Here is a 24,703-nt window from a genome sequence, read left to right on the forward strand (position 1 = left end):
TATATATATATATACAGCACATCTTCTTGATCCATTCATCAGGTGATGGACATTTAGGCTCTTTCCATGTTTTGGCTATTGTTCACAGTGCTGCTATGAACATTGGGGTACATGTGCTCCTATGCATCAGCATTTCTGTATCCCTTCGGTAAATCCCTAGTAGTGCTATTGCTGGGTCACAGGGGAGTTCTATTGATAGTTTTTTGAGGAACCTCCACGGTCTTTTCCAGAGTGGCTGCACCAGTTTACATTGCCACCAACAGTGTAGGAGGGTGCCTGTTTCTCCACCACCTTGCCAGCATCTATAGTCTCTTGATTTGTTCATTTTAGCCACTCTGATTGGCATGAGGTGGTATCTCAGTGTGGTTTTAATTTGTGTTTCCCTGAGGATGAGTGATGTTGAGCATCGTTTTATGTGCTTGTAGGCCATCTGGATGTCCTCTTTGGAGAACTGTCTGTTCATGTTTGCTGCCCATTTCTTCACTGGGTTATTTGTTTTTTGGGTGTGGAGTTTGGTGAGTTCCTTGTAGATTTTAGATACTAGCCCTTTATCTGATATGTCATTTGCAACCATCTTTTCCCATTCTGTCAGTTGCCTATTAGTTTTCTTGATTGTTTCCTTTGCAGTGCAGAAGCTTTTTATCTTGATGAGGTCCCAATAATTCATTTTTGCTTTAATTTCCCTTGCCTTTGGGGATGTATTGAGTAGGAAATTGCTATGGTTGGGGTCAAGGAGGTTGTTTCTTACTTTGTCCTCGAGGGTTTTGATGGTTTCCTGTCTCACATTCAGGACCTTCAACCATTTTGAGTTTATTTTTCTGTGTGGTGTAAGACAGTGGTCTAGTTTCCTTCTTCTGCATGTTGCTGTCCAGTTCTCCCAGCACCACCTGCTAAAGAGGCACTCTTTCTTCCATCGCATACTCTTTCCTGCTTTGTCAAAATTGGCCAGACATTTGTGGGCCCAGTTCTGGGTTCTCTGTTCTATTCCATTGGTCTATGTGTTTTTGTGCCAATACCATACTGTCTTGATGATGACAGCATTGTAGCAGAGACTAAAGTCTGGGATTGTGATGCCTCCCGTTTTGGTTTTCTTCTTTAATATTCTTCTTCTATCTTCTTCAATATTACTTCTTTCAATATTACTTGGAGTCGTTTGTGATTCCATATGAATTTGAGGATAGTTTGTTCTAGCTTTGAGAAGAATGCTGGTACAATTTTGATGGGGTTTGCCTTGAATGTGTAGATTGCTTTGGGTAGTAATGACATTTTCACAAGGTTTATTCTTCTGATCTATGAGCATGGAATGTTTTTCCACTTATTGGTATCTTCTTCAATCTCTTTCATAAGTTTTCTGTATTTTTCATCATACAGGTCTCTTACATCCTTGGTTAGGTTTACTCCTAGGTATTTTATGGTTTTTCGTGCAATCGTGAATGGGATCAGTTTCTTGATTTCTCTTTCAGCTGCTTCATTATTGGTGTATAGGAATGCACCGATTTCTGTACTTTGATTTTGTACCCTGCAACTTTACTGAATTCATTGATCAGTTCTAGAAGGCTTTGGTGGAGTCTGCTGGGTTTTCCACGTAGAGTATCATGTCATCTGCGAAAAGTGAAAATTTGATTCTTCTTTGCCAATTCTTATGCCTTTTATTTCCTCTTGTCGTCTGATTACTGATGCTAGGACTTCTAGCACTATGTTAAACAAGAGTGGTGAGAGTGAACACCCCTGTCATGTTCCTGATCTCAGGGGGAAAGTTCTCAGTTTTTCCCCATTGAGGATGATATTAGCTGTGGGCTTTTCATAAACTGCTCTTATAATGTTTAGGTAAGTTCCTTCTATTCCGACTTTCTAAAGGGTTTTTATTAAGAAAGGGTGCTGTATTTTGTCAAATGCTTTTTCTGCATCTATCGACAGGATCATATGGCTTTTATCTTTCCTTTTGTTAATGTGATGTATCACATTGATGGATTTGCAAATATTGTCCAGCCCTGTAACCCAGGAATGAATCCCAGTTGATCATGATGGATAATTTTTTATATGCTGTTGAATTCGATTTGCTAGTATCTTGTTGAGTATTTTTGCATCTGTGTTCATTAAAGGTATTTGTCTGTAGTTCTCTTTTTGCTGGGTCTCTGTCTGGTTTGTGTATCAAGGTGATGCTGGATTCTTAAATGAGTTTGGAAGTTTTTTTTCTATTTCTATTTTTTGTAATAGTTTGAGAAGAAAGTGTATTAGCTCTGCTTTAAATGTCTGGTAGAGTTCCCCTGGGAATCCATCTGGCCCTGGCCTTTTATTCATTGGGGATTTTTGATAACAGATTCTATCTCTTCACTGGTTATCGGTATATTCATGCCTTCTATCTCTTCCCATTTGATTTTGGTCATGCATGTGCATTTCGCAATTTGTCCATTTTTTTTTAGGTTGTCCAGTTTGCTGGCATATAATTTATCATAGTAATGTCTAATGATTGCTTGTATTTCTAAGGGATTGGTTGTAATAGACCCATTTTCATTAATGATTTTGTCTCTCTGGGTGCTCTCTCTTTTCTTTCTAAGGAGCCTGACTAGAGGATTATCAATTTTGTTTATTTTTTCAAAGAACCAATATTTGGTTTCATTGATCTGCTGAACTTTTTTTTTTTTTTGGATTCTATATTGTTTATTTCTGCCCTGATCTTTATTATTTCCTTTCTTCTGCTGAGTTTGGGGTGCTCTTGCTGCTTCCCTTCTAGTTCCAGTAGGTGCTCTGTAAGGTTTTGAATTTGCACTTTTTTAGTTTGTTGAAATTGGCCTGGATTGCAATATACTTTCCTCTTAGGGCTGCCTGTGCTGTGTCCCAGAGATTTTGGATTGTTGTATTTTTGTTTTCATTTGTTTCTATATATTTTTAAATTTCTTCCTTAATTGCCTGATTAGCCCAATCATTCATTAGTAGGGTAGTTTTTAACCTACACATTTTTGGAGGTTTTCCAGACTTTTTCCTGTGGTTAATTTCAAGTTGTATAGCATTGTGATCTGAAAGTGTGCATGCTGTGATCTCACTTCGTTTATATTTATGGAGGCTGCTTTATTCTCCAGGATGTGATCTATCTTGGAGAATGTGCCATGTGCACTTGAGAAGAAGGTGAATTTTTTATCTTCAGGAAGCAGAGTTCTAAATATATCTATCAATTCCATCTGTTCCAATGTGTTATTCAGATCCATTGTTCCTTTAGTTATTTTCTGTCTGGCTGATCTATCCATTGCTGTCAGTGGAGTATTAAAGTCCCCTGCAATTAGCACATTCTTATCAATAAGATTGTTTCTGTCTGTGATTAATTGTTTTATATATTTGGGTGCTTCCAAATTTGGTGCATAGATGTTTTTAATTCTTAGCTCTTCCTGATGGAGAGACCCTGTAATTATTATATAATGTCCTTCTTCATCTTTTGTTACTGCCTTTACTGTAACATCCAGTTTGTCTGATATGAGTATGGCTACTCCTGCTTTCTTTTGGCATCTAGTCGCATGGTAGATATTTCTCCATCCCCTTACGTTCAATCTGGAGGTGTTTCCAGGTCTAAGGTGAGTCTCTTGTAGACAGCAGATAGATGGATTTTGATTTTTCATCCATTCTGCTACCCTGTGTCATTTGACTGGAGCATTCAGTCCATTGACATTCAGTGTTATTAATGAAAATGTGAGTTTTGATTCATTGTGTTCCCTGTAGAGTGCATGTTTGTAGTGATGTCTCTGGTACGTTATATTCCTTGCTACATTTCTCTCAATGAGTCCCTCTTAGGATTTCTTGTAGGGTTGGTTTGGTGGTGATGAATTCTCTCAACTTTTGTTTATTTGAGAAAACCTTTATATCTCCTTCTATTATGAATGACAGGCTGGCTGGATAAAGAATTCTTGGCTGCATATTTTTCTTGTTTATCACATTGAACATTTCTTGCTATTCCTTTCTGGCTTGCCATGTTTCAGCAGATAGGTTTGTAACCACTATGATAGGTTTCCCTTTGTATTTTAAGGCCCCTTAACCCTAGCTGCTTTTAGAATCCTCTCTTTGTCTTTATATTTTGTCAGTTTCACTGTGATATGTTGTGCCAAAGGTCAGTTTACATTATGTCTTAGGGTAATTTGGTATGTCTCTTGAATTTCAATGTTTTTCTCTTTCCCTAGATAGGGGAGATTTTCATGTATAATTTGGTCCAACATCCCTTCAGGACCTATTTCTCTTTCTTCCTCTTCCGGAACTCCTATGATACGGATATTGTTCCGTTTGAGTGTATGACTCGGGTGTCTGATTCTCCTTTCGTGCTCCTGTATCAATTTTTCTCTCTTTTTCTCAGTTTCTTCTTTTTCTATAAGTATGTCTTCGAATTCATATATTCTCCTCTCTGCTTCTTCAATCATGCATTGGCAGCCTCCATCTTATTATTCACCTCATTTATAGCCTTTTTTTTATAACTTGTCACAGCTGTTTTGAAGGTTCCTTGTCTTTGTTTCAATATCTTCTCTCACAGCTTCTATGCTTTTTTCAAGCCCAACAATTAATTTTATGATAATAGTTCTAAATTCTTGTTGAGCTATGTTGTTTAGATATGTTTTGAGGAGTTGTGTGGCTGTGACTTCTTCCTGGACTTTCTTCAGGGGAGAATTCTTTCGTTTTGTCATTTTGGCTAGTTTTATGTCTCTTTTCAGTTTTAAAAAGCTCATTGTGTACTATGCACCTGTTAGTATTGTTCTGTTAAAGGAGGCTTATTGACTGTCCAGGGCCTGTCATTTCAGGAAATGTTCTTTTAATAGTGTCTCTCAGTCTCTTGTTGTGCCTTTGATTATTTTATTCCCCTACTCAGCAATATTTGGGACTCTCTGTCTTGCATACTTTGGCTTGTTTCTTGGGGTAGCCCTGAAAAGGAAAACAGACAGACAGACACACAGGGAACAGAAGCACACAAACGCACAGACAAATCAAACAAACAAACAAATTAAAAGGGGAAGAGGAAGAAAAGAAAATGGAGAGGAAAAGAAGAAAAGAAGAGAAGAAAAAAATTAAGGGGGGGCAGAGATTACTAAGGACAATGGAAAGTCTAAAAGTGTATAGCCAGTCAAGGGGAGAGATAAGGATGAGAAAGGGAGAATATAGCTGGATGGCAAGAGAAAAAAAAAGTGGGAGAAAGGAAAAATGAAAATAAAGAGTAAAAAGTAAAAAAAGTAAAAAGTAAAAAAGGTAATAATAATAAAAAAATAAGTACAAAAAAAGCAGCAGCTCCCCTGGATAGGCGTGGTTTGGTGTAGGTAGTTCTCAGGGGCTGCTCTCGGAGGTCCTGCCTTGGTGGTTGCAGAGAGATGAATGGTGGCACCCCAAGTTCCGCTGTAACTAAGCGCTGTAGGCCACTCTTATGAGTCCAATCTCCTTGTGCTGCAACTGAGCCAAGCTGTATTTTCCGGGCCCACCTCACTTCAAAATCCTAGTCTGTGCACTTTTATGCTACTACAGATGAGATGTACTCACTTTGGTGGCTGGCTTCTTAGCCAGGATCTCGTAGGCAGAGGGAGCAGTTCCTCTTGAGGCCCCCAGAGATTTGCACTGCCAGTACCAGAAGCTAGGTGTGCGCCCCCACAGATGCTGTTGCCAACTCCCAGCCGGGATCCTGTAGGGGGAGGGAGCAGATTCTCTTGGCACCAGCCAGGAGTCACGCTGTTGCTGCCTGAGGCATGGGGCGCTGCCGGAAATGAGGTGCATGCTCCTGTAGCCACTGTCCAATCATGTGCCCCCGCAGCCTTTGATGCCAGCTCCCTGCTGGGATTGTGTAGGTGTGCAGGCTATTTTTTCTCCTGTTGGCACCCAGATTTCAGCATTTGCAAGGCCAATGCCGGAGATGAGATGCGCTGTGGAAATGAGGTCGTGCTCCCACTCCTGCAGCCAAAGCCAAAATTCGCACTCCTATGGCTGCCGCCACTGTGGCCGCTGACTCCCTGCCAGGAGCGCTTATGGGTGGAGGCTGTTTTTTCCTGGTGCCACTCAGGTTCGGTATTTGTGCTGCCCAGAGGTTATATATGGAGTGAGAGTTTTTCTCTCCATGCCAGGTTAAACATTCTTTATCTCTTCTCTAGAGACAGCACTATCAGCATGTTAAGTTTATCTTTCTCTTCCCTTTGTCTCTCAGGGGCTCTGTGCACTTTCCCTGTGTTGGGCTGGGGCTCCCACCTCCCCTGCCCTCTCAGGCTGGCGTGTTTTCCAGTCTCCCCAGTTCACACTCGCTCACTCAGGCATCTTTGAGGTTGTCTTCTTTCTGGAGTCTGTATTTTCTCCTTCCACTCTTGCAGATGAGAGTAATGTCCTTCTCAGTTTGATAGATGGGGCAGACAAAGTTTATAGAGCTCCCTTCCTCTCCGCCATCTTGGCTCCTACCTTTCAGAAACCAATTTGACAATAAAGTATTATTAAAAAAAATAAAATAAATGTTTGGTAGAAATCAATAACAATAAACTATTAAAAATAAATGTTTGGTAGAATTCATCAGTAATACCATATAGTACTGGGGTTTTCTTTGTTGGGAGGCTACTGTTTTTGAAGATGAGGGGACTGAGGCACAGAGAGGTAAATTGACTTGCCCAAAGTTACATTGCTGGTTAATGACAGAGCCAAGATTTGAATCCAGGTATTGAGTCATCAGAGTTTGTGCTCTTAGCATTATGCTGGACTGCTCCTTTTCTCTCTTAATGATATAGTCATGGTTGCCAATCTTAAGAGTCTTTATTTTATTTTTTAGATGCTTTATTTTTTATTTTATTTGTTTATTTTTTTTAAGTTTTTATTTATTTTGAGAGAGAGTGTGAGCAGGGGAGGGGAAGAGAAAGAGGGAGAGAAAAATCCCAAGCAGGCTCCTCATCATCAGTGTGGAGCCTGATGTGGAGCTCAAACTCACAAACCATGAGATCATGACCTGAGCCAAAACCAAGAGTTGGACGCTTAACCAACTGAGCCACTCAGGCGCCCCTATTTTTTAAATATTTTTGAAAGACAGAGAAAGAGCACAAGTGAGTGAGGGGCAGAGAGAAAGAGAGAACCAGGGCTCACCTGAAGTGGTGCTTGTGCTCACCTGAAGCAGTGTTCAAGCTCACCCAATGCAGGACTTCAGTTCACAAACTGTGAGATCATGACCTGAGCCAAAGTCAGATGCTTTCCTGACTGAGCCACCCAGGTGCCCTAAGAGTCCTTAAAACAAGCAAAAGCAATGGGCCCTGGAGATTTAGTAGGTGGGTGCTGGAGCAGTTCCAAAAACTGTAGGAATTCTAAACAGGCCATGGAAGGTTAGGGGCCAGGTCATATCTGAAGCCCTCAGCAGGGGAAACTCCTATAAGTTTTTTCTAGAGCTTTACCATTAAGAGGCTCTTACTCAACATGTATAGCCTCCCTGTGCATCTGTTCAGGTGTCTGTTTCCAGGGGCAAGACTCTACTGGGACAGAGGTTTATGTCCTCTTGAGTCAATGAGGGTTTTGTGTGTGTGTGTATGTGTGTGTGTGTGTGTGTGTGTGTGTGTGTGTGTGTGTGTGTTTGGTCATTTATTGCTATGTAACAAACTACTCCAAATCTTAGAGCTTAAAACAGTAAATTTTATTATTATGTTTCATGATTCTGTGGGGCCAGGAATGAAATAGGCTTAGTGACAGTATCTTTTTTCTGCTCCATGTAATCTGGGATATAAACTGGGTTGGCTTACATGATTGGAACCTACCAAGCATCTCTTTCATGTGGCCTGTTTGCATGACTAACTTAGACAACCTCAGGTAGTCAGACTTGTTACATGATGGCTCATGGTTCCAAGAGGAAGGAAGTGGAACCTGCCCTAAAGGCAAGGTCCTGAATATACATGGCATCATTTTGCTATATTCCCTTGGTCCCACCAGTCTGGTCATTCTAAATTCAAGGGAAGGAGACAAAGACTATACTTCTCCTTTTTGCAACTATCTTTAATCCATCAATGGGAGGGGCAGGGTGGGAGTGTGACCATGGCCACCGAAGTCTCATGTGCTAGGCGTGGCAACATCAGTCAGTTTCTGTCTTCTGATCTGGCATCCAGGCTCTGACCATTCCTCTTCCCATTATGTTCTCTCTTGCTTTTAAGGCTGTGTGAGAAATAGAAAGAGAGGACAGTATGGTTGGGAGGGTGGAGGACATGAGGATGATTCTGAGAGGCTGTGGGTGGGAACACATAATGGCCACCACAGATGTCTACACTCTAATCCTCCAAAACTGGGAATATATTACCTTACATAGCAAAAGGCCTTGGCATATGGGATGGGCCCTAAAATGTGGAGATTATCCACGTGGCCCAATCTAATCACAAAAGCCCTGGGACATGGAGACGTTTCTCTGGTTGGAGGCAAAGGACATGTAGCAGAAGGGGAGGTCAGAGCATAAGAAGGACTTGACTTGCCTTTGCTGGCTTTGAATATAAAGAGGGTCACAAGCCAGGGGCTTTAGGTTGCTCTAAAACCTGAGAACAACCCCTGGCTGACAGTAGGAAAATGGGGAAATGGGGACCTCAGTCCTGCAGTTACATGTAACTGAGTTCTGCAACACCTGGAATATCCTGGAAGCAGACTTTCCTCCAAAGCCTCTGGATAAGAGCTCTGCCTGCTGACACCTTGATTTTGGCCATGAGATTCCAAGAAAAGAACCCTATCAAGCTCGCCTAGACTAGAGAACTGTGAACTAAATTATGGGTTTTCCAGACGACTAAGTTTGTGGTAATTGGCTATGGGAGCAATAAAAAATGAAGATTGATGCCAAGACCTGCTCAAAAACCAGGGAAGTAAAATTGAAGCTTCCCAGATAAAGTGTCATGCTGATCTGGTCTGTGCCCTAATGCTATACATGCACCCTGTACCTATCACCCAGCCATGGTGGGGAACCACAGAGTGAGCTGTGCTCCCCAAGCACCTCTTAGGGACTGGGCACGTGCAGGAAGGCTCCTGCCCTGGAGAACTACTTGGGCAGGAAGCCTTAGACAAATGAGTGCCAGGAGCAAGGCATGTGCCATGGGAGCCTGCAGAAGGGCCATAACCCACATAATTCTGGGGCTGGGGCCACTACTTTCTCCTGGGGGATCCTAAGCTTTCTTTGTCTGTCACCCCCTGAGGATGGTCATCTCTTTCTATCTGCTAGATCATCTCTCTTCCTGCCCCACAGGGAGTTTACCTGAACCAATTCTAGCTCCTGGGATGTAAGCCAGGGTGGTCTCTGTCAGACTCTGCCTAACCGATTTTGTTTCCCCATCATGACCAATGGCCAAGGTCTGACTAGCAAAGAGTATGCAGTTGGGGCCCCCTGGTTTGCAGAGCTGTATGACATTTCCCTGGGCACTGTAAACACTCTGTATCTCTCTGACCCCTGGGTGACTCAGAGAAGGGCTGAGAGAATTTTTAGGTGGTTCTCAATGTCATGTCATCTCTAGCTCCCTTGGGAGGAAGAAAGAATGAGTATGTTGCTAGAAGGTACTTTCACACTGAAAAGCTGAAGGAAATTGGTTACTCATTCAGGGCTCCCACAGAAGCAGATTTTGAGATGAGAGTTCAGTGTAGCCAGTTCACTTGGGAGGTGATCCTGGGAAGCACTGTAGGGAGGTGGGGAGTGTGGCTGGGAAGAGGAATCCACCAGATCCGCGTCCACAGTGGGTGCCTGGAGCTCAGTCCCTCAGGGAGCCCTGGGAGGTAATGGAACCACATGTCAGGATGGGCACCTGAGGAGTGAGGGAGCTGGGGCTCTTGAGCCATTGGTGGAGGTCTCCTGGGGTTGGGGTAGTCTCCTAGCACTTTTGCCTTTGGCTTTGGAAGAAACCCTTGGTGCAGAGTGATAAAATGTCTGGGGATGTATGTGGGGCCCTGGCAGTTAGTATTACAACTGAGTATTTGTTCTGGGTCCTTCATTAGGGGCCAGTTATAGAATAGCCCACTGCAGCCTTGATCCCTCTGGGTCATCCCAGGTTGAGGCACAATGTTGGTGGTTGGGGGTTATTCCTTTGCCTGCAGTTCTGTGGTTCTGATGTCCAGTTTGTGTCTCTACCTGATACCTTGCTCAGGGCCTCACTCTAGGTCAGCTGTGGAAGCTTGGGTCTTCCCTGCATTGCCCTCAGCCTGGCCAAGCCCAACCAGATTGTATGAATCCTGGAGTGCCTCCAAGGATAGGGGCTGGCAGCTTCTGGCACCCATGGGGTTGTGGCCTATATTTTCTGGGTAGTGAAGTCTCTAGACCCTGGACAGGGCAGGGGCCACACAGGACATGTTGGGGCTTGGTCTCCGGTTGCCCAGTTTTCTTGGTCTCTGCATCTTAATGATGCTTTGTCACCATTGTGGCTGTGGCTGAGGGCAGTATGATGGCCTTTCACCCAGGAAAGCTCCCAAGGTAGATGGGAGGGAGCAGTGGAAATCCCCCCCTCAGAGATGGGAAAAGGCCTGGCACTTCTGCATTGAGCACAAAGATTGCAAAAAGGCAGACCCCCCTCCCCTCCCACATTTTGTCTATCACACTCTTAGGCCTGGACTGTATGGCTGTCAGTCTGGGCTGTGAGGGTCATAGTGGGAAGGAGACTGACCAGAAATATCTGTTTGTCTCCATTAGCTAAGTGCAAGGTGGTCATCACTTTCAACCAAGGACTCAGGGGAGGACGTGTGGTGGAGCTGAAGAAGATAGTGGATGAAGCCGTGAAGCACTGTCCGACCATCCAGCATGTCCTGGTGGCTCACAGGACAGACAACAAAGTCCACATGGGGCATCTGGACATCCCTCTTGAGCAGGTGGGTTTGTCTCACTTTGTACAGTTTGAGAGGGAGAGGCAATTATTGGGTTAACTGGGTTTGAGTCTTGTCGGATTGTAGTTCTCAACCTGGGTTCCCCAGAGATGTTCAGGGTTCCCTGATGGTATCTGATGGACTTACATCCTGGTTGGGAAGATGGAACTCAAATACCACAAACATACTGAAATACTTAATGTAGCAGAAATGATTGGATTCTTCCTTTTATCTCTCAGCATCTGGAGTTGAACTAGAGCAGAATAGAGCAGGTGAACTGAATCCAGTCTGCTGAGTCCTGTAGCTGCTGGGTGAGAGGTGTTCTCAGGATGGGTGAATGGGGGACAGAGGGTAACTGCCATGAATGGGGCTGTTTGTGTCTTCTCCCTTCCAGGAAATGGCCAAGGAGGACCCTGTGTGTGCCCCAGAAAGCATGAACAGTGAGGACATGCTCTTCCTGCTCTATACCTCTGGGAGCACTGGAATACCCAAGGGACTCGTCCACACACAGGCGGGTTACCTGCTGTATGCCTCTCTGACGCACAGGGTACGGGCCTTGGTGGGGAAGTTTGAGGGTGCAGGGTGTCATACCTCCCAGGCAGGGCTCTGGGCATGGGGCCAGGAGGGGCTGGATTTACGGCTAGAACTCCTGCTGTAACATAATGCCCAAATGCATGAGGTGCTAATGTTTCTTTTCCTGTGTTCAGGAGCAGGGCCACTGTGAATTGTGACACTGGCATAACAAGTGGTTGGGCATGGGGGTTGAGTTCTGTCTATTTTGAGAGAGTCTGGGCTCAAATGTGAGGCTCAATGCAGGTTTTTAGCCCCTTTGCACCTGTGTCCGTTCTGTCTGCTTGCTCTGCAGGAGTTGAGCCCTTCCTGGGCCTGACATGCTCACTGGCACAGCTGCATTCTGATGCTCCAGGGCCCAGGTGCTAAGGCCTTCCGGGGCCCCTCCCTCCCTAAAAAAATGTCAAAACTCATGTTTTATAACTGAGCTGGTATAGAGAATGTGTTACTATTATATATTAAAATGTTTTCCTCTTTAAAAGGTTTTTCCCCCCTTCTATGTATTAAAAGAAAGTAAAACATTTTTTTTAATTTTAAAAAATTTATTTATTTTGAGATTGGGGGGAAGAGGGACAGAGAGAGGGGGTGGAGAGAATCCATGATGACAGTGCAGAGCCTAAGGGGGCTCCATCTCACAGACCATGAGATCATGACCTGAGCTAAAATCAAGAGTTGGACATTTAACTGACTGAGTCACCCATGTGCCCCTGGGGCCACATTTTAAAAGTAAAATTAGAAAGGCTTTTTTTGTAAGGAAACTTAAATTCAGTATATGGCAATTATACTAGAATGAACCATTTTCTAGGGCCTATAAAGCAGATTGTATGGCATGTTTTTTTTTATTCCAATAAATGAATTTAAAAAATCGATTCTGATTTGGAGGCAACTGGGTGACTTAGTCAGTTAAGCATCGACTCTTGATTTCAGTTCAGGTCATGATCTCACGGCTTGTGGGATTGAGCCATGCTCAGTGTGGAGTCTACTTGGGATTTTCTCTCTGTGTTTCTCTGTACCCATCCCCTGCTTGCACTCACTCTCTCTCAAAATAAAGTAAGTTAAACATTTAAGAAAATAAAAAATAAAAATCAGTACTGATTTGAATATTGGTGGGTTTGGGGATTGTGGTTTGATGTGGCATCCCTGGTCACTTGGAGAGTGTCAATACTTCCCAGGTAGGATTTGGTTTCAAGATAGTGCTTATGGACCTCTATGTTGCAAAAGGTGAAACTGGGAACTGACTAGCCAGGTGACCAATAAGCCCGGGCCCATCCAAGAAGGACTTGGACCTTGCTCCCGGGTGGTGGCATCTCTCCTGCCTTAGCCCCCTTCGTCTGTGCTGACCACATTCCTCCCTGGGGACTGGAGAGAACCTAATAGTCCCAGCAAAATCACTGGCCTGATTGTAGTCCAGGGCCTCATTCTAACTCAGTCACTGTGGCCAGGGTATGGGTGGAATATGCTTATTGGTCAGTCTTGGTCATGTAGGAGGTGAACCTCATGAAATGAATGGCAAGGAGCAGGTGCTGGGAGGCAGGTAGCAAGCGTGCACATTGTGCATGACACAGTCTCTGAGTGGTGATGCACCAGTCCTGTTGATGACTGACTACTCACACCCAGGACTAACAGTGTTGAAAGTGAGACAGAAAGACATGTGGTACTGAACCAGGCTGAGCAGACAAGGTAATACCTGAACTCAAATCCATATTAGAACAGTTGTCTTCTGCTTGTTGGGTGACCTTGAGCATGCCACAGAACCTTTCTTGACCTCAGTGTCCTTAACTAGAAAGCCCCACCCCTCCTCAAGCTTTCACTGGCGAGGAGAAGGTTGGAAGGATTGACACATCATGTAAGTAAAAATACTTTGGAAAATATAGCTACTGAAACCAAATACCAAGAAAGTCACAGAGTAGGTCAAATTGTTTCCACCAGTTTATGATGAAGTTAACATTAGGGAAGCTGTAAATGTGGAGAGAGATTATTTTTTGGTAATAATAATTACCAAAATTGTAATTTGCAATTACAGAGGGCCCAGTCTACATGAGCAGAAGCAGTTAGAATATAGGATGGGACCATCTTTTGAATTTGTCTTCAATAAGAATTTTTTTTTTTTTAAGAATTAGGAATAGAAACTTTGGGCCTTCTGTAGATGAAAGTATGCACACATGTGGTTCTCCAGGGGATAATGACAGTTGGCTCTGAAGGGTGTGAAGAGATTTTGGAGGTATGCAGTAGGGTCAGGCCCTTCGGAGCATGGTTGGCCCTAGGCACTTGCTCCCCTTCCCAGACTGCAGGGAGAGAAGTCTCCAGCCTCATGATAGACTTGGCAATTTAGATCCAAGTTGTGTAAAAATCCTTACAGTCTCGAATGCTATGAAGCTTTGGGTGTGGGCGTCCTGATGCTCTAGTGCTGTGAAAGCACAGTCCTCCTTGAAAAAATCCTCCCCACCTCTGCCTTGGGACACATCTTCACAGGGCCCTGGCTGTCTCCAGACCACTACACTGTGTGGAGATACCTAGGGATTCTCCACATTCATCTGTGGCAGGAAGAAACTTGTCCACTTGCCCAAAGATTTAAAAGAAATCTTTTTATTGCAAAATAGAACAGAATACAGAATAGAATCTAGAAAACACCCAAATTCTATGCGTAGCTCACTGAATTATTATAAGGCAACCCCACTTCAGTCAAGAATTAGAATGTCACCAGGGCACTGGGTGTTGTATATAACTAATGAATCATTAGGTTCTACTTCTGAAACCAATACTACACTGTATGTTAACTAACTTGAATTTGAATAAATAAATTTAAAAAAAAAACAAGGAGTGGAGGAACGTCCTCGCCAACCTCACAGAAGCCCTTCTTGGCCTGTCTAACCACAGCTCCTCCCCCATATCCTGACTTTCCTATAGCGTCACTGCCCCATGTTTCCCCTCTTCTAGCTTTGTCACCTAACATGCATCCCCTAATACTGTAGCTTACTCTTTGCCCACTGATTTTTTTGACATGTCTTTTAAGCCTTTTTTAACCTGTTCCCTTCCATCCCTTCAATTACCTTAAACTTTGTTGTAACACCCAGAGGTTTGTCCCTCTAATCTCTGTGTTTCCTGGAAAGAAGAGGTGGGTCAGGCTTAAGTTGGACTCTGTGGCAAGGATGCAGGAGACACATATGTCTCCCTTCTAAGGCTTTCAGAAACTGATGATGCTTGAGGCATTTACTGGTCCTTTTGGCTTTCTTTTTTTTTTTTTTTTCAATTTTTGAGACTTAAAAAATTGTGGTATACCTTAATGCAGAAAGGTGCCCTTATTTTAGACATATGGCTAGATGAGCCTCTACCTGTGGGTACACACGTGGCTACCACCTGCATCAGGACTTGGGGTGTCTCTAGCTCCCAGAGGTGCTGACACACTGCTGGCAGGCAACCCCCCCCTGCAGGGCCAGTATTAGCACTACCTCCAGCACACAGATCAGCTTTGCTGGTATACTGTATACAGTATACACCTGGGGTCTGACTTCTTTCACTGTCATCTGAGAAAGTCCACGTGTTGTGTGTGGCAGTACTCTGTCTTGTCACTGCTGTAGCTGCATGAAGTCCTGATGGTGCACTTATTGTTCCTGCTCTGGTGGTTTTGGGAGCAGCTGTGTCTTGCATTTATAGAACACTCTTAGTGATGTATGGCAACATGGAGTGACAAGTTCCTGACAACCTCTTCCTGTTTCTGCAGCTTGTGTTTGACTACCGGCCAGGAGACGTTTTTGGCTGTGTGGCCGACATTGGCTGGATCACAGGACACAGCTATGTGGTGTATGGACCCCTGTGCAATGGAGCAACCACTGTTCTTTTTGAGAGCACCCCGGTTTACCCTGATGCTGGTGAGGACTGGGGACCCAAACAGGGTCCCCAGGAGGAAATTTGAGGAAGGAGGAGAAGTTCCACAGGAGGGTGGAATAGATTCCCTCCCTCTGGCCCAGCTGTGGTCCTTGTGGTCATGTGGCATAGCTGCCAGGCCTTTCACTCTGCCAGGTGGGCTGGGGCCAGGGGCCATGTCTGCAGTAAGATCAGATAAGCAATAGATGAGAGTTGGAGTTTTCACTGGAAGCAGTCTCAGGACAACCCACTCCAGAGGGTCTGTCCCTCTAGCAAACTGGGTGCCTTGGGCCATCCCCTTAGCACTGTCCCTCTCCCCTCTCTGGCCACCTGACCAGATCCTGCCCTTCCTTAACACCCATGCCAGCTGCCAGCCTCCTGTTACCCCAGAAGAGGTGGGGATGAGGGAGGGCTTTCTCCAGCTCTGCTGCCTGTGCCTTCAGGGACATCTGTCAGAGAGCATTGTGTGTGGCCTGGAGCCACCTCCATAAATTGAGATTGCCTTGAGGGCCCACATTTTGCTCACCTTGGCATCTCTTTTTCAGGCAGCATAAACCCCCAAGTATTTGTTGTAATTTAGTTCAATTGTGGTGGCTCTGTCAAGTATTCCACAGTGCTAATAATGATGTGTGTAGAACTTCTTTGTCACCTTGCCTGCTCCTCCCAGCCTCCTGATGACTAGATACATGCTAGGAAGAATGTGTAGGGGGTATAGTGAGGGATTAAGGGTCATACCTTAGGTGTGATCTCAGGCACATCACTTCAGCCCTTGGAAGCTCAGCCAACTCCATGTGTAGAGCCATGGTGGTAAATTGAGGGGGATTGTGAGAAACCAGATGTGTGTGTGTGTGCATGTGTGTGTGTGTGTGTGTGTGTGTGCGCGCGCGCTATACAATTGCCCCGCTCCCCAGGGCTCAGTCAGTGGTGGCCACTGCTATTCCAGGGGAAGCACCTGTCACTACCTTAGAGACATTTAAGTGTGAACACAAGTTCTATGTTAGTGCTACATGGATTATTTTTTAAATTCACAATGATATCCCTTTGAATCAATCCTTGCTGTATCTTGTGAGATATACCATGTAGATGCAGCATCCAGAGCCAGGGGAAGTCTGTTTCCAAATGCAACAGCCCTGGATGTGGGGTGTGCTGGGAGATGATTGCCACAGGGAACCCTTTCTCAGAGGGCTCCCTTCTGATCCCAATGATGGGTGTTGGATTCCATTTCTGTGAATACAGGGGTTTGCATGTATCCAGAACACAGTAGCTGTTGTCTGATTTCTAAATAAGCTAGAATAGATACTATCTAGTGGGCTCAGACCAACAGTGAACTTTGGCCTTTTTATAGGTCGATATTGGGAAACAGTGCAGAGGTTAAAGATCAACCAGTTCTATGGAGCCCCAACAGCTGTCCGGCTGTTGTTGAAATACGGCGATTCCTGGGTGAAGAAGTACGACCGCTCCTCCCTGCGGACCCTGGGGTCAGGTGAGTGGCCTGCTGTGCTGCTGGAGAGGTGTGTGTGCCATGTGGCAGAGCCAGTGCAAGCTTCAAGATGGTTTAATTATGAAAGCTGTGTGGCTGTGGCTGTGGTGACTTCAAGCAGTGTGCCAGATTGAATAGAAAGTAGATGTCTCTGCCCGTAAGCAGCTTCCTAGAGCCCCTGGGTGATAACAATCTGGAGCACAACATTCTGGATGTTTTTGGGCCTGAGTTATGTGCTTCAGATTTACTATGAAAACTTCCCAACCTGTTTAGATGGCTTCAGTGGCTGCGTTGGACTGCAGTGCAGGAGCTGAATGGATCACTAAGGTGTTCCTCTGTTGCTTGGTGCCAAATAGTTCCAAGGATTGTAATAAACATCATTCTGTGCTTGTGTACTGTTCTTGCTATAGATCTTTCCAAGGCAAGGAGTTATGAGATCAAAGGTTATCTCCATTTATAATTTTGATAAGATGTCACCAAGTCACATGGAAACATTTGGGAAAGGTGATGTGGGGTCAGTTCAGATGGCACCAGTGGGGTGGAAGGTACTCATGCCTGTTCTCTCTCCTTGTTCCTGATTCATTTCATTTCTGCCCTTACACATGTTGTCAATAGGCAAAACAAGGGCAGGGAGGTCCTCTGTGCCCTTTGGGTGAATACTTGGATCTTCTTGGTGATTTTTCACAGAGAAAGCATGTAGGACAGGTACCACAAGGGAGGTGTCTTGCTACCAAATGTGTCCATGGGAAGGGAGCTCACATGTCACTCATGTGCATGTCACTCATCAGTGATTTAAGTCTGTAGTGCTGTCATAGGTCTCAGGGTCCTGGTTCACTGTGCTCCCCTTGCCTAAAATGCCTTAGTGCCCCTCCCCATCTCTGTGGATTCCAACCTCTTAAGGCCCTCTCTGTGTACCTTCTTCCTGTGGAGTTCCTGAGCTGCTCTGGACCTTGGACTCTCTTTTCTCAGACAAATCCATATTCTGTACTTGGATATTTGTTCTCATGCTGACTGTTTCACTGGGCAGTGAACCCCCAAAAGTCACACCCATTGGTATCATCAGCATCCCCATGCCCACACACAGGGAAACACAGCAGGTCAGTGAGGGTTGACTGCTCATTGGGAAGCTGAATTGCAGGACCAGGAACAGAAGGCTCAGATTTGTGCTGAGGGATCAACACCCAGATGCTGGCATCTCCAGGGCAGTTGCTACCTACCAATTCTGCTTCCCACCCCAGGTGGCCTGGGTCTCTGCCTGGGAGACCTGCTTTCATGTGCCTAGCTCTATCCTATTCAGGATCTCTCTCACAATTGGGGTCAGTTGGTGTCTGGATGACCAAGTGCTTTGAATTTTCCAGGTGGGGTCAGCATAAAGAGTTTGGGCTCCTTTATAGATGGTGGTGAGTCTGAGATGCCTCTCTTGGCATGTTTAGGCTATGGAGGGTGACTTTTGTGTGTTGACTGGGGGCTGTGTGGATGTAGAAGGCCTGCCCTCCACAGCACAGAGGCTGTGTTGTGCCCCTGCACTCTGGGCCGGACAGTGCTTGGGGACTGAGGGCAAGCAGAGGGCCACAGAAACTCAGATCCTCCAGGCACCATTTGCAGGCCTCCTGAGTAGGCCCAGGAGTTAGGTTAGTAGTGAAGAGAGGTTTCATTTTCTAGATGCACTCATAGGATTCAATTGCTAAGGAAGACTCACTAGGACCCCCAATGATAAGGCATGTGCTCTGAGCACTTCAGAAGGAGGTGCTCAGCAGCTGCATTAGAGTGGGGGTGCACGTCCCATCCAAAAGGTGCCTCAGCCAGGCATCCCCTAGGCCAGACAGGCTTTTGTGGTCCTCTCTTCACTTCCTCTCTTGGATCAGGCCCAGAACAGCTCTGTACCAGGGAGTAAACACAGAGGCTTGGCTAGGCTCTGTGTATTCTGCTGGTCTCGTGGGCACATTCCTGCCATGTAATGAGCATCATTGGTGGAGCCCTGCAGGGGTTTCCCTGGGACCTGCTTATCAGTAACAAGCAGTGCTGGCAGGCAAGTAAACAGCACCTGGCATCTCCTTGCACCAGCAAAGGAGAAGTAGCACCATGGACCAGGAAGCTTCATGCCTTGAGCAGAGCCAGTGTGGTGCTGGTCTCCACTGTGGTTCCACAGCTCAGACTGCTTCCACGTGGCTGGATTAGCCCCCAAAGCATCCCAGGCTTTGGATGCATTGACTTCATTTAGTCTGACCAGTCAGCAGAATCTAGCTTACATAGGACTTTAACTCCATGATTTGCATGAAAATTTTTCTTAACTTTCAGTTTCACAAGTGACACTCTTGCTGGGGGGAAAAAATTGGAACATGGTAATGAAACCTGATGTCTTCCATGAGTGCTGCTCCAGGTAACCCCATTGCCTGTGCACCTTCTGGTGCCTTCTTCGCAGTTACATTACTGTGAAAGACACAGCTCGTTTCCAAGATGTTTCTTTCACGTGAACAAGATCAAACTGTGCTATTATCCTATGTTTATTGTAACTCAGCAACATGCAGTTTTCCCTATGGCTCTGCTTTGCTTTGAGAACTTGATTTTACCCTTGTGTGTGGGCTGCCATGGGTGTGGTCCAGTAGTCCTGTGGTTGTGTACCTGGGCTGTTGTCAGTTCCTCAGTGTATGGGCCAGTGCTGCATGATATGTTCTGGTCTCCTGTACGTGTGGGTGAGTGCAGGGGCAATGCACACCACACCCAGCACCCATGTGCCAGCATGGGAAGCCCTGGCCAGGTCAGGACTTGGTTACTTACTGGACTTGGTTTGTCCTGAGCAAGAGGCAGCCAGCCTGAGAGAATTTCACTGTTTTAGCAGCGGTATGTCTAAGCTAGCGAGTTCTGGCTGAGTGCTAGTCTTGTATGGGTGTTTCATTAGGGTGGTAGCTTAGCCCTTCAGACTGCTATAACAAAACACCACTGACTATAAACAACAGGGACTTATTTATCACAGTTGTGAAGGCTGGGAATTCCAAGATCAAGGTGCCAGCAGAATTGCCTTCTGGTGAGGGCCGTCTTCCTGATTCATAGACGGTGCCTTCTCCGTGTCCTCACATGGAGGGAGCTGGGTGGTCTGTTTTATAGGAGCGCTAATCCCGTTTCTGAGGGCTTCATTACCACCCAAAGGCCTTACCTCCTAATACTATTGTCTTTGGGAGTTAAGATTTCAATGTATGAAATTGTGGGGGTACACAAACATTGAGGTCATGGCATGTAGACCCTGCAGTAGAAATCAGGCTGTAGAGACATAGGATGCAAACACATTTGTGTGTGTGTGTGTGTGTGTGTGTGTGTGTGTGTGTATACAGTTGTTACACATACACATAAGCACATTTGTACATGAGTATACATATATATACATATATATACATATATATGTATACACACAGTTGCTATACACACGTATAGTTGACCTTTGAACAACACAGGTTTGAACTGGGTGGGTCTACTTATACATAGATTTTTTCCAATAGATGCAGTAAACTACTTGTACTTCAATAGATGCAGAACAGTTTGCTTGTTCAGTACTGTAAATGTATTTTCTTTATGATTTTCTTAATAACGTTTTCTTATTTCTTGCTTACTGTATTCTAAGAATACAATATAGAATACATATAGTACACAAAATATGTGGTAATTGACTATTATTGGTGAGGCTTCTGGTCAGCAGTATGCTATTAGTAAAGTTTTAGGGGAGTTAAAGTTATACCAATTTTTGCCTGCATGGGGAGCTGGTGCCCCTAATCCTTGCATTGTTCAATCATTGATTGTGCACATGCATATAAAACCACTACCCAGATCAAGCCATAGAAATTTCAAGACCCGAGAAGATTCCCTTATGGCCCCTCTCAGTCATTAATCCACTGCCACAACCACTGTTTGATCACTCTCAGCATGGATTGATTTCTTGAACTTCATACACCTGGGCTCATGGGGTGTGTGCCACTCTTGTGCCTGCCGTGCTATGACTCTCAGGTCAACCGTGAGTGTGTGGCTGTGGTTTGCTTGTTCTCATGCTGTTTCTCATGTGAATATACTATAATTTACTTTCCCATTCTACTCTTGATAGCAGTTTTGTTTTTAAATGCTGTGATCATCTTTGTATGTGGAGCACTTTTGGTGGATATATGCACTCTTTTCTGTAGGGTATATATAAGTGGGAGTGACATTTTTGAATAAGTAGTTGTACTTACAATAAGTAGTTGTACCAGGTGTATGCAGTTTTATTTTTTAATTTTAAAATACGTTTATTATTTATTTTTGAGAGTGAGAGAGCATGTACACATGCTAGTGGGGAGGGGGCAGAGACAGAGAGGGACAGAGGATCTAAAGCAGACTGTGGGCTGACAGCAGAGAACCTGATGTGGGGCTTGAACTCATGAACTATATGAGACCATGACATGAGCCCAAGTCAGTCATTTAACTGGCTGAGCCACCCAGGTGCCCCTGCACTTTTAAATATGAAGAGAACCATCCAAATTATTCCCCAGCTCCATACCAAATTACACTCCTACAGGGCATATCATATTGTTTTCCCCGCATTCTTTCCAACTTTTACATTTTTGACATAATGGTGAAAATATCTTGTTGTAATTTGTATTTTTTGATGGCCATAAATGTGATGAATCTCACTGCTTTTCAAGTTTTCTTTTATGTCCTTCAGAAAAATTATAGAGCTGTTTTCCCTGTAAAAACCTGTCCTTTTTTATTTCAGGTTTATTGAGGTCTATTATATCATTTTTCCTTTTGTGTGTGGTTTCAGTGGGAGAACCAATCAACCAAGAGGCTTGGGAGTGGCTGCACAAGGTGGTGGGGGACTGCAGATGCACGCTGGTGGACACCTGGTGGCAAACAGGTGAGAATGCTCCTGAGGAGAAGGGGACCTGATGCAGGGCTCACTCACTGTATGTGACAGCACATGAGACTGTGCAGCTGAGCCTGAATCTTGGAGGGTTAAGTGTGAGGCTCTGTGAATACCGTCCAACACCACTAATGCCTCAGCCCCTCAGCATATATGGTGGTTGAAAAACCCAGTGTCTGGAGTGAGAGGCAGAGCATGGCTGCCCTTTTGTAGCTGTAAGATGTGTAATGACTTCTCTGGGCCTTGGGTCCTCATTGGTGAAATGGGGGCGCTCCACTACAGGCCCTGGTGAACATAGAAAGAAATGATAGTACTGCTGCATGTCGCCCACTGCTGACAGGTAGTTACTTAGCTAAATGATCATTTCCCATGTAGAGTCCATGTGCCCAACAGAAATACATCTGATGCAGATGGGCCCTGCTGTAAGGGACCAGCGTCTAAATTTAGATTTTAGTGGGAAATACATTTTTTCTGTGTCATTTTGTTCTTCTTTGCTCTCTCTGCTCTGGAGTATCTAACTTTTTAGGGTGTTCAGAGTAAGAGATCACCACCACTGATGTAATAAATGTAGCCAACTGGGGTCTCATTCCCCAAGAAGCCAGAAAGTGAGGTATTGCAAATAGCTCTGTTCTCCTGCATTTGGGAAGGCTCAGGATAGACATTCCCTAGAACTGAGTCTTGTGAGGCATTTCCATGCAGACTGATAGAGGGAAGTACCAGAGATGTGAAAACAGAATTGTGAGCATTGCTTCTCATTGTTTGGTGGGGGTGTGGGTGTGTGTGTGTTGGTGGGGGGAATGTGGGGGCACTGGCCCAGAAACAGTTCTTTTTCTCCATCTTCCTGTGCAAGTAGATGGGTTCTGCCCTTTCCCACAGAGCCAAGGATGAGGGGAGGAAGTTGTAGCTCCTGGGACTTATCCCTCCACCTTGGGTCCCAATCTCATTTCTGCAGATGAGAGGACCAGAACCCATCTGGGCTTGCCTCAGAAAGAGGTCTATGTGTCACTGGGATCACTGTGTTATTTCCTTGTTGCAGATAGGGGCAAGTATCCACCTCCCATCCTGGGAGAGCACTTGTGTGTCTGTCATGGACACTTTGATGGCAGGGTCTAGATAAATATCCCAGTTGACACTATGCCCATCTTGCATTTCTTCCCCATTCCCCTTGCAGAAACAGGTGGCATCTGCATCGCCCCACGCCCCTCGGAAGAAGGAGCAGAAATCCTCCCTGGCATGGCGATGAGGCCCTTTTATGGCATTGTCCCTGTTCTCATGGATGAGAAGGTAAGGGCCTTCCTTGCAGAGGCGTCCCCTTCCTCCACGATGAGCTTCCTCCCTGCCGAGCTCCTGACTCTCCTGTTCGCCTCCTCTGCCCACTGTCCCTCGTCCTGTGTGCCAGCCTCTTGTAGGTGGCGGAGGGCAAGCATTCAAGGACATGGTTGAAACTGCCACATGGTGTGAGCCCTGGGTACTCTGGGAAGCCCTCTCCAGGCTGGTTCCTTACAGAGGAAAAAGGCAGTTCCTTTTGGGACCTCCTTGTCTTTTTTCATATTTCTTTTTCACGCATTTCTCTGGTACTTCCCTCTATCATTTTGCAGAAGAATGTTAGTTTTTGGCTTCTCCAGCACAACCTTCCAGTTCTCTCACATGTGTGTCTCTGGGTTGTAGGGAAACATTGTGGAGGGCGGTAATGTCTCTGGGGCTCTGTGCCTGTCCCAGGCGTGGCCAGGCATGGCCAGGACCATCTACGGAGACCACCAGAGATTCATGGAGGCCTACTTCAAGCCTTACCCAGGTGAGCTGGCTAACGAAGATCATGTCATGCATTTTTTGCACACACTGGGAATCAGGCTCAGAAAACGTTTTTAAGGAAATGATGACTGAGTGTAGAGCAGTGACACTTTGGAGTTGGAATCCTGTCCCCGTCCCCTTCACCTTCCTAAGCCCTCTGGTCTCTGGAATGGTAAAAACGTCTGGGGGTTAAGTGGGGCTGCATGCAGAGCTCAAGGTGCCTAGACTATGCTGTGCATGCCTTAGGCTACTAAGGGAGAAGGGTGAAGAAACCACTCCTGAAAACTGTCATGATGGCTCTGAGTTTTCTTCCTGTTTACTTTTTATTTTTTCCTGCTTTGCTTTGTGTTGGAAGATTATATACACAATGTGACTCTTGGAACCAATCATCTTCAGTCTCAAGCTTGTGAAAGAGACTCAGTTTTGGGGACACTTGGGTGGGCTCCTTGAGTATCATCTGCTCCCCAACGTTTGCAGTCATGACATGGTTAGAATTCTGACTCAAAGCCACTGCCCTATCTCTAGCACACAGCCAGATGGCACTATCTAAAGAAGTGTCTCCACAAGGGGTTGAAGGAGGGTGAACAGGCAGGAAGTCAGCTGAGCTGGCGCTTCGGGGCTTTCTTCTTTTTTTTAATTTTTTATGTCTTTATTTTTATTTTGAGAGAGAGAGAGAGAGAGAGACAGAGAGTGCATGGGGAAGGGGCAGAGAGAGAGAGAGATAAAATCTGAAGCAGGCTCCAGCCTCTGAGCTGTCAGTACAGAGCCCGATGTGGGGCTGGAACCCATGGACCGTGAGATCATGACCTGAACTGAAGTTGGACACTCAACCGACTGAGCCACCCAGGCACCCCTTCAGGGCTTTCTTCTATAGAGAGAGTCAGAGTGTGGGTACTACTGTGTCCCTCCTGGAGGGATGGGAGCCCTGCTGGGTCCTGGTTCAGAGGTATTGGTGCTGAATTCTCCCATTGTGGTGCAGGCTATTACTTCACTGGAGATGGGGCTTACCGGACTGAGGGCGGCTACTACCAGATCACAGGGCGGATGGATGACGTCATCAATATTAGTGGTCATAGGCTGGGGACTGCTGAGATCGAGGATGCAATGGTGAGCATGGCCTGGCCTCCTTGGCTAGGGCACCTCTGCGAGGTCTCGGATTTACTAGCGTACTGACTCAGGCGGTTCACCTCCTGCATGTTTTGCCTTATGTTTTTCACAGGCTAGCCACCCCGCTGTACCAGAGACAGCTGTCATTGGCTACCCCCATGACATCAAAGGAGAAGGTAAGCATCTGCCAAAGGAGCTCCTCATTGTCTTACACCCATTGTGGG

The 24,703-nt window shown here is 45.4% G+C and overlaps 1 protein-coding gene across 2 annotated transcripts in view; it reads left to right on the forward strand.

Annotated features, from left to right (window-relative positions):
* Window positions 1–24,703, forward strand: part of ACSS1 (acyl-CoA synthetase short chain family member 1) — an 81,122-nt gene that overhangs the window by 33,797 nt on the left and 22,622 nt on the right. For both annotated transcript variants that reach the window (XM_029916486.1, XM_029916485.1), the window contains exons 4-12: window positions 10,616–10,791; window positions 11,180–11,332; window positions 15,077–15,224; window positions 16,565–16,702; window positions 21,483–21,575; window positions 22,753–22,865; window positions 23,250–23,376; window positions 24,352–24,479; window positions 24,592–24,655. In XM_029916486.1, coding sequence (XP_029772346.1) covers window positions 10,616–10,791; window positions 11,180–11,332; window positions 15,077–15,224; window positions 16,565–16,702; window positions 21,483–21,575; window positions 22,753–22,865; window positions 23,250–23,376; window positions 24,352–24,479; window positions 24,592–24,655 — 1,140 coding nt within the window. The remainder of the gene's footprint in view (window positions 1–10,615; window positions 10,792–11,179; window positions 11,333–15,076; window positions 15,225–16,564; window positions 16,703–21,482; window positions 21,576–22,752; window positions 22,866–23,249; window positions 23,377–24,351; window positions 24,480–24,591; window positions 24,656–24,703) is intronic.

This window comes from Suricata suricatta, chromosome 12, assembly GCF_006229205.1.
Source record: "Suricata suricatta isolate VVHF042 chromosome 12, meerkat_22Aug2017_6uvM2_HiC, whole genome shotgun sequence".
Lineage (NCBI taxonomy): Eukaryota > Metazoa > Chordata > Mammalia > Carnivora > Herpestidae > Suricata > Suricata suricatta.